This window comes from Apostichopus japonicus, chromosome 20 (genome assembly GCF_037975245.1).
Source record: "Apostichopus japonicus isolate 1M-3 chromosome 20, ASM3797524v1, whole genome shotgun sequence".
Taxonomy (NCBI): Eukaryota; Metazoa; Echinodermata; class Holothuroidea; order Aspidochirotida; family Stichopodidae; genus Apostichopus; species Apostichopus japonicus.
The window spans coordinates 16,419,352-16,431,574 of record NC_092580.1 but is presented as its reverse complement, the minus strand read 5'-3'; the positions used below and the strand labels follow the sequence as shown (position 1 = coordinate 16,431,574).

At 37.3% G+C, this 12,223-nt stretch overlaps 1 protein-coding gene across 3 annotated transcripts in view; it reads right to left on the bottom strand.

Moving 5' to 3' along the window:
• LOC139961998 (ATP-binding cassette sub-family C member 9-like) overlaps window positions 1-12,223 on the bottom strand; it is a 36,745-nt gene that overhangs the window by 5,823 nt on the left and 18,699 nt on the right. For all 3 annotated transcript variants that reach the window (XM_071961779.1, XM_071961780.1, XM_071961778.1), the window contains exons 15-30: window positions 11,505-11,670; window positions 10,688-10,825; window positions 10,167-10,413; window positions 9,290-9,507; window positions 8,806-8,975; window positions 8,480-8,549; window positions 7,888-8,045; window positions 7,484-7,576; window positions 6,234-6,336; window positions 5,652-5,765; window positions 4,566-4,677; window positions 3,361-3,491; window positions 2,740-2,818; window positions 2,245-2,353; window positions 1,083-1,186; window positions 668-801 (exon numbers count right to left, since the gene is read on the bottom strand). In XM_071961779.1, the coding sequence (XP_071817880.1) occupies window positions 668-801; window positions 1,083-1,186; window positions 2,245-2,353; window positions 2,740-2,818; window positions 3,361-3,491; window positions 4,566-4,677; window positions 5,652-5,765; window positions 6,234-6,336; window positions 7,484-7,576; window positions 7,888-8,045; window positions 8,480-8,549; window positions 8,806-8,975; window positions 9,290-9,507; window positions 10,167-10,413; window positions 10,688-10,825; window positions 11,505-11,670 (2,146 nt within the window). The remainder of the gene's footprint in view (window positions 1-667; window positions 802-1,082; window positions 1,187-2,244; window positions 2,354-2,739; window positions 2,819-3,360; window positions 3,492-4,565; window positions 4,678-5,651; window positions 5,766-6,233; window positions 6,337-7,483; window positions 7,577-7,887; window positions 8,046-8,479; window positions 8,550-8,805; window positions 8,976-9,289; window positions 9,508-10,166; window positions 10,414-10,687; window positions 10,826-11,504; window positions 11,671-12,223) is intronic.

The window sequence follows — 12,223 nt, the reverse complement described above, 5'->3', positions numbered from 1 at the left end:
GGATTGGTATTACATTGTGCAGGCATAGGTCGTACAGTGTGCAGGGATCGGTTGTAGAGTGTGCAGGCACCTGTTGTAGAGTGTGCAGGGATCGGACGTACAGTGTGCAGGCACATGTCGTACAGTGTGTGGCAATCGGTCTTACAATGTGCAGGCATCAGTCGTACAGTGTGCAGGGATTGGTCATACAGTGTGCGGGCAACTGTCGCACAGTGTGCAGGGGATCGGTCTTACATTGTGCAGGCATCGGTCGTACAGTGTGTGGGGATCGGTCATACTGTGTGAAGGGAATTGGTCGTACAGTGTGCGGGGATCGGTTGTTCAGTGTGCAGTCACCTGTCACAGAGTGCAGGGATCGGTCGTACAGTTTTGCAGGCACATGTCATTCAGTGTGCAGGGATCGGTTGTACAGTGTGCAGGGATCAGTCTTACTTTGTGCAGGCATCAGTCGTACAGTGTGCAGGCATCAGTCGTACAGTGTGCGGGGATTGGTCATACAGTGTGCAGGGAATTGGTTGTACAATGTGTGTGGATCGGTCGTACAGTGTGTGGTGGGCTTAAGAGAAAGCACAATAGTAACATAACCCTTACCAGATTTTCTACATAACATTTTTTAAAACAAACTGCCTGAAATCATTCAGAACAGTTTCTTCAAGGATTGACTAACCGTTTCCATGTCAATGGAGGCAGTAGCTTCATCCATCACAAGAATCTTACTCTTCCTCAAGAAAGCTCTGGCTAAACAAAACAACTGACGCTGACCGACGCTGAAATTTTCTCCTCCTTCAGTAACCAATCCATCTGTTAAAATATAAAATAATTGTCAAAGAAATATATATCACAAATTTTAATTCACTCAGATTCCTTTATAAATTTCATTAATAAAAAAAACTAATTAGTAGTTGCTTTACTATGTCTTTAGTGCTGACAAATTTATGTCCAAGTGACAGAAAAATGTGATATTTAAAAAAGGCTCAACATAGTAAATAAAGGTGCTGTCATAAAGGTATTGGAAAATAGTTTCTTGATTGTAATATTTACTTCCTGTTGAAATATTTGATGGTAAATCTTGAATATCTTACCCAGTCCATTGTCTAGGTCACAAACAACTTTCTTGAGTTGAGCAATTTCCAGGCTTTCCCAAAGTTCTTCATCAGTTCTCTCATCAAAAGGATCTAAATTAAACCTAAGTATGAGAGAAGGAAAAAAAAATCCTGAGGGATGTATATCTTCACAGAATTCACTTCTTGAGAGAAACAGGTCTAGTTGTTATAACACAAAAGAATATATCACATCAAATAAAAAAATACATTAATTAGGGTTGCTGTTAAACTTGCAATCTAATAATTTTTTATCTCAAAAAATATGCAATTTGAAAACATATTACTTTAGACTTGCTTTTACTGTGTAATAGACTGTGTTTTAACTTTTATTATGCATAGATACTACGTTTGGAACTACTTACTTAATTCTTAACATTTTTATAATTTAATTTTTTTGTATTTATTTACTAGGTTTAGGGTTCTATTTTTTATCGTTTAGTATTGGGTGTTTATTACTATCTGTTTTAGGCTTTAACAATAATTGTCTTATTATACTATAGTTTCTCATACTGATTTATATTTAAACATGATTTAATCTATTTTACTATTTACATACTTCTGAAATTGTTTTGGACTATATGCGTTTTAGTTTTTAGTATCGTTTAGTAAGGGTGTGTTTTTCATATTGTTGCTTTTGGCTTTTACATTTTTCTTGCCTTATTGGTTCTATATATTTAATATTTTGGTTTTTGTTACTATTGTTTTTAGGTTTTACATTTGTAAAGTGCTTTGAGCAGCTTTGCTGATTATGCACTAAATAAATTTTACTTATTATTATTATTATTTAAATCACATGTTTCTATCAAATATGCTGACAATAGCACCACCAACAATTTTGGTGAAATTGTCATGAATATGAAAATGAAGTTATTTCTAAGAGTAGTCTCAATTTTACTTTATTTCTTCTTTTTTCAGCAAAAGACAGAAGAAGAAAAAATTGTTTTCGTTTTCAGCAAAAGGTAGAAAGAAAGGAAAGTCTTCAAAATTTGTGACACGAATAATTGTTTCAAACACCATATGCATATTTTGCTTTTACTTTTTTTGACATTCTTAAGTAAAATTTGACATGATTTTCACAAATATATCTTCAGTAAACTCCTGTCGATGTGCATAAGGTGCCATCAGCAGATTCTTGATTTACCTGATGGAGCCAGTAAAGAGGACAGGGTCTTGCGGAATGATGGCGATCTTCCTTCTTAGCTGAGTTAGAGGCACTTGACTAATATCCTGTCCATCAATCAATATTCTTCCTGTTTAAGATGAACAAAAACAAAAAAAACAGATAAGAAATTTTATAAAAATACTTAACTACAGGAAGCTTTACAATCTTGATGATTGGTCCAAACAAGCCAATAGAACTTTATTATTTATAAGTAGGCATTAGGGAAAGTGTCTTATAGAACAAAACCCAAAATATGACATCACAGCTACCAAAAACAAACTGTTCTCTGGCTAATAGCCTGTACATTCATAATACACCCAAATGAACAACCCCCAAGTAAAAACCAAGACTAGAGCAGTATCACCATTCTCAAGAGAACAGATGTATATAATCTTAACAAAAACCAGCATGGCAAATAACTAATAAAGCCCAAATAACTAAAAACTATAATAAAAAACAAGAGGTAAAATTTACCTTCGAAAAGATCGATCATTCGGAACAGCGTTAAAGTCAGAGAAGATTTTCCACTTCCTGTGCGTCCGCAAATTCCAATCTGTGGTTCGACAGAAACAAGGCAACATTTGTTGAGTGCAAAAAAATCCCTCAAAAAGAGTAAATGCATAAAAAGCCACATGGTCCAATACATACAATGTGTTGTTTAATGGTTTGCGGGAAACACATGAAGGCCAGAAAGAAGAATTACTACCTCTCAGGTGCAACAAAAGGTAAATTGGAATCTATCCATTTCACACATCAATGTACAATAGCACGTACGACAGGTACATCGTGTGTACCATAATGTTTTCATAACCTAGTAGTGATTCATGGGGGGAAATGGTTACAATAGGTAGATGGTGTATTAAATTGCACGTTAAATAAAGGTCATCACAATATTTAGCCTGCAATCTTTGCCATAATATGTCTTCAAAAGTACTTAACTGGGGGTTTTGTGACCATCTGAATTATGCTCAGGAATGTTCAACTACACAAGTAAATATCACATGGAAAGCAAGATGCTTTGAAGATGGCAGCAAAAAACATATGTTAGAGTTTGAGCATGAGTGACAATTAATTTGCTAAGCATTTAAACTTCACCTTTTCACCAGCTTTAAAGTGAACATCAACGCCATGGAGGACAGGGTCCAGAGTAGCGGCATAGCGTGCATGTGCACCCTCAAACATGATATGGCCCTGATTCGGCCAGTTCTGAGGGGGACATAACATTCCTGAGAGTCGAAAGAGAAAATGGCATAATTAAGGTTATTTGAAAAGAAGAGTAATATAATTTATCGATTAAACCAAATATGACAAGTCAAGGTAAACAGTGATAACAGACCAGTCTTTACTATCATCACCAACAGGTATATAGCAGGACTAGTTTAGTACTGGTCACTGTCTATACTGTCCTGGCTAAATTGTTTACAACGTCAAGAATTCTCCCCTGTTAATGGACCTTAGGTACTGGTTGCAGCAATCGGTGAGTGCTGGTTGGAAAGGTATCAACTTTTGATTGCTGCTGGCAGGTAATACAAAGTGCAAGTTGATACTAGCAGTCGGCCGTTGGTCGACTTCTTTGATAATTGAGTGTTCAAAGAAGATCAGCCATGACCTTCACCACTCCAGCTATGTCACAAACCAATTCTTTTTCCCCCTCTTTGTTTAAATCAAAGTGTGAATTTAAACAAACAGTTATGTTGTACTTTCTCTGTCTATGATCCTGAAGTATATCTTGTAGGCAAAGAGTGCTTGGCTAACACCTAAGGCTAACACCTAAGGCTAACATCTTTGGTTAACATCTTTGGCTAACACCTTAGGAGTGTAGGCTCAGTGGTTAATGCCGGTGCCTTCCAATCATAAGGTCCCCAGTTTGAGTCACTCCAAGATTAATGTATGTCCTCCAGTTACGGAGTTGTTGACAATTGACAATTTTGGACTTTAAGTATGAATGAAAGAGACTGATTTCGGTCAGCTTGCGGCTTTGATAAGCCAATGAGGCTTCTTCGCGAGTTCCTGCTTGCAGGCGGATCTAAAATATATACATACACCCATACAAGTACATGTTGTTTGTATCCTACCAGCCAGACACCTAGCCTACTTGATTATTACTAATGATCTGTACTATAACTTCAGTTACTGAAGTATATCTTGTAGGTACAGAGTGTTTGGATAACACATAAGTACATGTTGTTTGTATCCTACCAGCCAGAAACCTAGCCTACTTGATTATCACTAATGATCTGTACCATATTCATATATATATATATATATACTTCAGTTTACTGTTTTGGTAATTTACTAACCTTCGTAATCTTCAGACTCCAGAGCTGTATAATAGGATGTTCTCTCTATGGCATTCATTTGCATCTCCATATCTGCTGCTGTACGGATTACCCAGTTGAGCTGGGAAGAGACCTAAATGGACAAACAGAATAATATCTTCTTGTAGAGGTTTGTAATAATGACAGAGACTCTTTCATGTCTGTCACATGACTCAAATGCAGATACTTGACATTAGCATTACCATACATTAAGATTTCTCTGGAAATTCTCCTCAATTCTACATCTAACAAGAGCTTGCCAGTGGAATTAAAAAACTATAAGCCATGTGTGAACTGTTTGGAAGTTCTGCTAAATACAGAGGCCAAAACAAATTCTCAACGATGATTTTGCCATCTAGCTACTCCATACTGAGCCAGAAACAGCAATTTGTCAGTAGTAACACTTCTTTATGTTGAGTTTTCTTTTCAAAACTGGTATCATTTCCTTGTTGATACCTACCAAAATATTTTCCTCCCCAACTAAAACGGAAGGAGCAAACTTCAACCCCTCCTCGGGCCACAACAACTTGTCCTTCTTATTCAAGACAAAACATGGTAATCCTAATTGATATACCATCAGAATGTGGCAAAGAAATCATATTTTCAAACTTGACAAAAGTTTTGAAGAGTCACTACAGCGTGGCACCCCCAACATAAATTCATTTAGGCAGTTTGTGTATCATTAAACCATTTTCTAACATAAAGCATGTTTTTAATATAACTGCTTGTGTCTTTGCACAGGAGGTATAAGTAAATACTACTTGACTGATGTTATATCGGATGGTTTATTTGTAGTATTAGTATTAATGCACAGGCGCACAGCTTAGTTAGGCTTCTGAAATAGCAGTTCTCGCAATACACCGTTAGACGGTAGGATGTACATGTATACGTAAGTAAAGACTGCAGCAAGAGTATGTGTGTAACGAATTACGTTCTCTATATTTTCTCCCTCCTCAATCATCTGCAAGTCATGCGCTTCATAGAATGATGCATGATGGGAATTGTTTACCGGACAACATATGAATAATCATGAACTTGGATATGACAACTGGTACATGATATACTTACACTCAGTGCATAGGTAATTGCCAATCCTACATCACTTGCATGGATGGTACCAGCTACGCAGGCTGCCATGGATACCACTGCAGCCAGTAGCACAATAATGGCACCAATGAAGTCCTATTGAAAGTGATAAGAGACAATGCATGATCATGATTTCTAATACCTTAGTTCAAAATACATTATTCATTAGATCAGCGGTCTGTTATAGCTCCTGAAGTTTAGAGACTTACTTCACACTGACATAATACAAGTTCCAAATGTCATCAATTTTAACAGGAAACTTAAGACTAATCCTGTCCTCAAGACCCCCACTGAAGACTGCATAGATGATAGGCAATAAATAAATAACTCGATTGATTGATGACAATTTATAGAAACGTTATTCTACTTACTAGTCTTGTCCCAAGCCATCTGCTTGATGATGGGCATTATATAAACCCCTTGATTAATTGATTGTTTACAATTTATAGAAAAGTTACTTTACTTACTAGTCTTGTCCCAAGCCATCTTCTTGATTGAAGGCATTATATAAATCCTTCGATTGATTGATTGTTTACAATTTATAGGAAATGTTACTTTACTTACCAGTCTTGTCCCAAGCCATCTGTTTGATGTCTGCAGGTACAAATATGCTGTGTTGTTCAGCTCAATCTTCTTCAATATATCCTTTTCAAACCGTTTAGAAACACTGAAACATGATATGAAAAAAGGATTTAAATAAAATATCAGGTCAATTAATGAAAAATCAGGTCCACGAGCCATGTATGGTTTGCTGATGTGTTAAGCACAATCAATATTCCAAACTTATGACATTGAAACCAAACAAAAGTTCCAGTTAGCATGATTTGAAAATTTAGTGGTCTGTTCTCCCTCTGGCATACAATGTTGTAGCAGCAAGAAATGATGATCTTTTGGTAACATCTTAATGTGTTGATATCATAGAAGAATTTGTCTACTTAGCCAGCCCATTCCTGCTCCTCTTCTTCCACAAACCCCTCCCCTCCCCCTCCCCTCCCCGGACCCAAGCCCAATATACCAACAGGGATTTCTACATCATAAAACAAGTTCCCCAGTAAGGTTTTCACTAGTTCCTTTTAGTTAGAAACCCTACAATGGCATCCTTCCATTTCGGTAAGGAAAATTTGCCTTAAACTTTTCCTACTATTGTCAAAGCAAAGTTGCAAATTATTCAGCAAATCCTCCCAAGACATGCACTCCCCTATCATAGACTCCACATTCACCCATACCATTCCAGTTCCATTCAAATACAATAATCACTGAAGTGACTTTAAACAGGAAGCAAACCCAACCAGCAGTTTCATCTGAGATAATAGAGATCATGGTAATGAACAGCTACCCCAAATATCTAAGGAAAATTTTGTTCCACTCAGGAGTAATCTTGCTTTTAAAGTCATGTCGGGAAAGTGGGGGCATGGGGGGGGGTTGGGGAGATGTTGGGCGGGACAGCCACGGGGAAGTGAAAACTTGAAATTTATCTTTGTTTCTCCTTTCTTATTTTCATAGTGAACATAAACAGTGTTGACACTGAAATGATTGCAAGTATACAGTTTTGCTGATAACTTCAATATTGTAGCTTAAGAATTTTTCAAAATCCATCTCAAGTCTTCATGTGTGTGTGTGTGTGTGACTATAGGAACATTATAACTGTCATATTTCCAATATAGGTTTTCTTATCAGTTTGGGGAAGTCTTTGATCATTTATCTCTATCACAGTAAGAAAGGATGTTGTTTGGGTTTGATTCTCCTGTATAAACCGACCAATCATTTACGACTAAAACTTCCTTTATGGTCACTCTTTTAATCATGGTACATACTTGTATGCTCTGATAGTGGTAAGGCCTCCGAGTGATTCAGAAAAGTGTGCAAAGACCGGAGAACGGCTAATGGACTCCAGGCGCTGTAACTCCCTGCATGATAGAAGAGACAAATGCAAGACTAGTTTCAATAAAAAATAAAATCTGAGGAAATGACTTGAGCTAGAGTTGCAAAATATCATATTATTACATATTAAGTCAAGGAAGAGAAACAAAACTACTAAAAATTACACAAGAACTCCTCCTGATACTACATTTATTAAATGTCAGGTTAGCTCAATATCTTTTTGGGTCTTTTCTTGAAATACACAAGTCTTTAAAGGTACATCAAAAATATTTGTAAAACGGTCAGCAGGCTAATAGTCGTAAATGGTGGGAAGTGAAAATATTTGAAGTTAGCTGACCTGGAGGTCGAGATGAAGTACTTCATCAGGAGAAGATAAAAGATGACGACTGGGATGATGGCAAAGATGAAATACCAAGCTACGATAACATTGACGATGATAGCCCCGATACAGGAGATGGAGAAACGAAAGAACATGTTCACCGTTTGGCCGAGATTCTGCAAAAGGGAAAGATGGTTTTTTAGCCAACCTTGTAATAAAGCTTGTTCTATGTATATTTGGTCAAACTAAATGTATGGGTCAAACAAAATGCTTCAAAATGGTCAAAATAGAAAATTATTCTTAAACATTTACCTATTATAACCTCTGGCAGTGTAGGTCCTTTCTTTATCGTCATAAACAATAGCTTAATTTCTGGTTAACGTACGGTACCCTTAAGAATTGCCGCTCCATGAATGAGTGGCGTAAGTTTCAATCAATTTATGACCAGTTAGTCCCTCCGGCCTGCTCTATTAGTATGCGTACATCATAAAAAAGGTTATAACGAAACACCGAGCAGAACCATTCTTGCAACCCCTCACCATCCCCCTTTCCTGTAGACAACCCCCCCTCCCCCGCCCCCATGACATAACATAGTCTTTATTTAACTTACGAGATCAATGACTTGAGTATCTGAAGAGAAACGATTCAATATTCTTCCAACTGGAGTAGTATCAAAGAACCTGTCAAACAGAAACAGAAATTAAACAGATTTGAAAAATCTGAATCTTATTTACACATTGCAAATTATACCTTCTGACTTTGAACTGCTTGGTATTAAACTCCAGAAAACATATATAGCTGTTTCAAATGACAACTGATCTAGCATAAAGCTTACGACCAGAAAATCCTATTCTTACTGAAAATGTTCAGAAAGAGAGATTGAAGAAAGCCCCATAGCACATTTTTGGCTGGGCATATCTCTACGGCATTTCTTACCTCATCGGTGAACAGATGATTGACTTCAACATCTTGTTGTGGATTTTTCGGGCAGCTCTGAGAGAAGCTAAGAGGATGACTGCTGTACTGACAGACTGCAGAATAATGCCAAAGACTGACAGACCTCCATAGAGAGGAAGGTAGTGACCCAAGAGATCACCCGCTTTCTTCTGTATCGGCAAGGGACAGGAATAAACAGGGATGAAATCAATTTACTTAACCAAATAATGGAGCACTTTATCATATCATGATACACCCTTTGAGCATTACAATGATCTACTTGTGACAACGGTAAACATCTAAATTAGCACTAGGAAATTTGAACTAATGATGCCTTTGTGTGGATATTACATGTGAGAACCAATCAATTATTTGAAGCAGTCACCCCACACCCCCCCTTCACCGCTCTCCTCCCCCCTATATCTCACTCCACATTTTGAACGTTATTGTTAAGTTACTACCCACACTGAATGCATCTACTCACAGGATCAGTTCCCGCATTGGTCCAGGCAGAAAGCACAAAGTTAGTGGCGACTGTTGCTGCGTTCTGTATCACGGCCAAGCTCATACAAAAGATGAAGAGTAAGACATTAAAGGTCTTAATGTAGTACCAATAAACCCTCCACGAGACAGAACCCTTGACTCTCTCCTCCTTCTCGATCAGTTTGCCCTTATCTGAGGCATCTTCTTTCTCTGAGTCATCTGGATAACGCAAACAAAAGCATAAGAGAAAGTAAAAACAAATTAACAGGAAAACAAATTACTTGCACATTCAATTGTGATCGAGTATATGATGCAATGAAAACTTTTAACAAAAACTTATATTATATCAAACCAAATTTTAGAAAACAATTCAACACTCATAAATTTAATTTAAGTTTTAACAAAATGTGTACTGTGGTCTCTGAGGATTTATACATTTAACCATTCATGACCATGGATTTATGGTGTTGTGTGATATTTCTTCACTAAACAAAACAAAACATGCTCAAGAAAAGGGCAGATTCTTTAGAAAACTCAGCTGGCTCTTAGAAGCTAACAGGGATCACTGGATGCTCTGTAATTGTGGCTTACATCAAGCCATGTCTTTCCAGGAGTTTAAAGAATTAAAAGGGCCTCCCAGGAACCCTAGAACCCTCCCAAACCGTTCCCATCAGACAGTTGAGGATGTGTTCACAGCTTCTCAACACTTCTCAAATACTGATGGAAATCGACATAACCAATGCTGCAGTACGACTGTACAGAAGTAAAAAGGGCAAAATCTATCAAGTAATCAATCAATCCTTAACTCTTCCATGGACATTTTGAACATCGGTTAATGCACCACTCCACCTTAATGCACCACTCCACCCTAAACTCACCAACTGAACCGCTCGCTATGAGTTTGGCTCGCTCTAACTTCTCCTCTTCCTCTTTCTGAAGAGATACTTGTCGGAAGAGGTGTTTCCTCTCGCTTAGAGTGGCATTTTCGTCTTCGCTCTCGGCTTCACTGACCTCGCTTATCTGTCGTATCACGCTTGACCATCCCTCTGCAAGCTGGGGATCGTTCTCTTTGATGGTTTCGTAGGTTCCATCGATCTGAATCCTACCGTCTCTAATCACGATGACCTGTGACAACAAAGATCCTGACAATTAGATTCAATATATGAAATAGGAGTTCATTCCAGGAGAGTCACTGAAATATGTTATCGACACAAAAAGTAAAGATACCAAAAAGAAAGCATAAAGATGTACAATGTGTAATGTATTATGATAACTTTCTTCCATTAAAATATTGTCTAGGTTGCTTATGTTGAAATAACAATTATATAAAGTCTTATTTAAGTCAAGGTGAGGTTGGGGGGGGGGGGGGGGGAGAGGATGGAGTAAGAGAGGTTCCTACGTGGTCAGCTGATGTCAAGTATTGGAGCTGGTGGGTGACCAAGACCACAGTGCGACCCTGCTTCAGGAGGATATTCATGATGCCTTCCTGGAAGAGATGAGCTCCAACGTGGGCATCCAGGGCAGACAACGGATCATCCTGTAAAGATGAAAAAAATACAATGCTGAATATTCAGTCTTAACAACTCAAAAAAGTGTAGAAGTAGGAGACAAATTGGGAAATATTATGACCTCCATGCAAGAAGAATGAACTTCAAAGGGTAACCAATGATATACGACAGTAGGTCCAATACTTCAGATATTCTTCAGTTCTTTCTCTTGTCAAGAACCTTATTAACAGATTATTGTTTGTTGGTTGAAGTTCCTGAAGATTGATCGAAAGTATGTTGAAAGACTACGAGATTGAAATATAATGGGAGGCATGTATGAGCGTTGCCTTGGATAACCTCAAGGATATTGTGATTGTTTGACAACAGATGGAGTTGTCTTTGTTCACCGATGTGAAAATCAGCCCTGTATGTTATCAAAACTCCTTTTCAAGCATCATGAAAAACTCATATATCTTAAAAATATTCAATATAATTATTAAGTCCAATATAAACTGATTGCCTCTTCTAGATATCATTGATGACTCCTGCTAAAGAAAGATATTATCGTTGAAAATTTTTGTCCACGCAAAATGCTTCCATCAGCTGTTTACATGTGTTGAAAGACACATGCCAATACACTGATGAATAGTAAACATGCTGTTGACCAAAAACTCAAAGAAATGATCAAAATTTTGCAAAACAGAAGAAATTTGTTTAGATTTGGCTTACCAAAAGAATCACAGGATGTGGACTATATATTGCCCTGGCAACGCTGACCCTCTGTTTTTGACCTCCACTGAGGTTGATTCCCTTTTCACCAATCTCTGTCTGATCTCCTCCTGGTAGGATATCTATGTCTGGCTGGAGACTACATGCAGTGATGATTTCTTTATATCTGAGGAGAAAAGTGAAATTTTGATATATAAAAAAAAAGGAAACAGTTTAGTTTATTTCATAAAATAAGCCTTCTAAATTCATGTAAACATTTGACCAAGACATTCATAACACAAATGCTCCAACTTTTATTAACCCCTGGACAATGTAACAAAATTACCGTGGGCACTTCAAATGTGGAATATACTGAAGTTTTTCCCAAGAAGTCAACCAAAAATCATACTTCTATATGGATAATAGTCTGAGAGTAATAAAGAGCAGAAAGTAATGAAAATATAAATTCTTTCATGATTCCAAACTGTACATGCACCAATGAAAGTCAAAGATGACACAGACAAGACAGAGTTGACTCCATGTTCAATGCTATCAAGTTGGCAGGTTCAGTTCAGTATTCACCGATGACTTTAATTTGCATAGTAGCAGGTGCAGTTGGATAAGCAAACATCTCTGTAGAGCGTCTAGAATCTAAATGTCACTCATACATATTCATGACCTTAAAGAGTCTTGCATTAACCACCTTACATTAATGCTGACCTTGTGAAAGCTCCCAATGA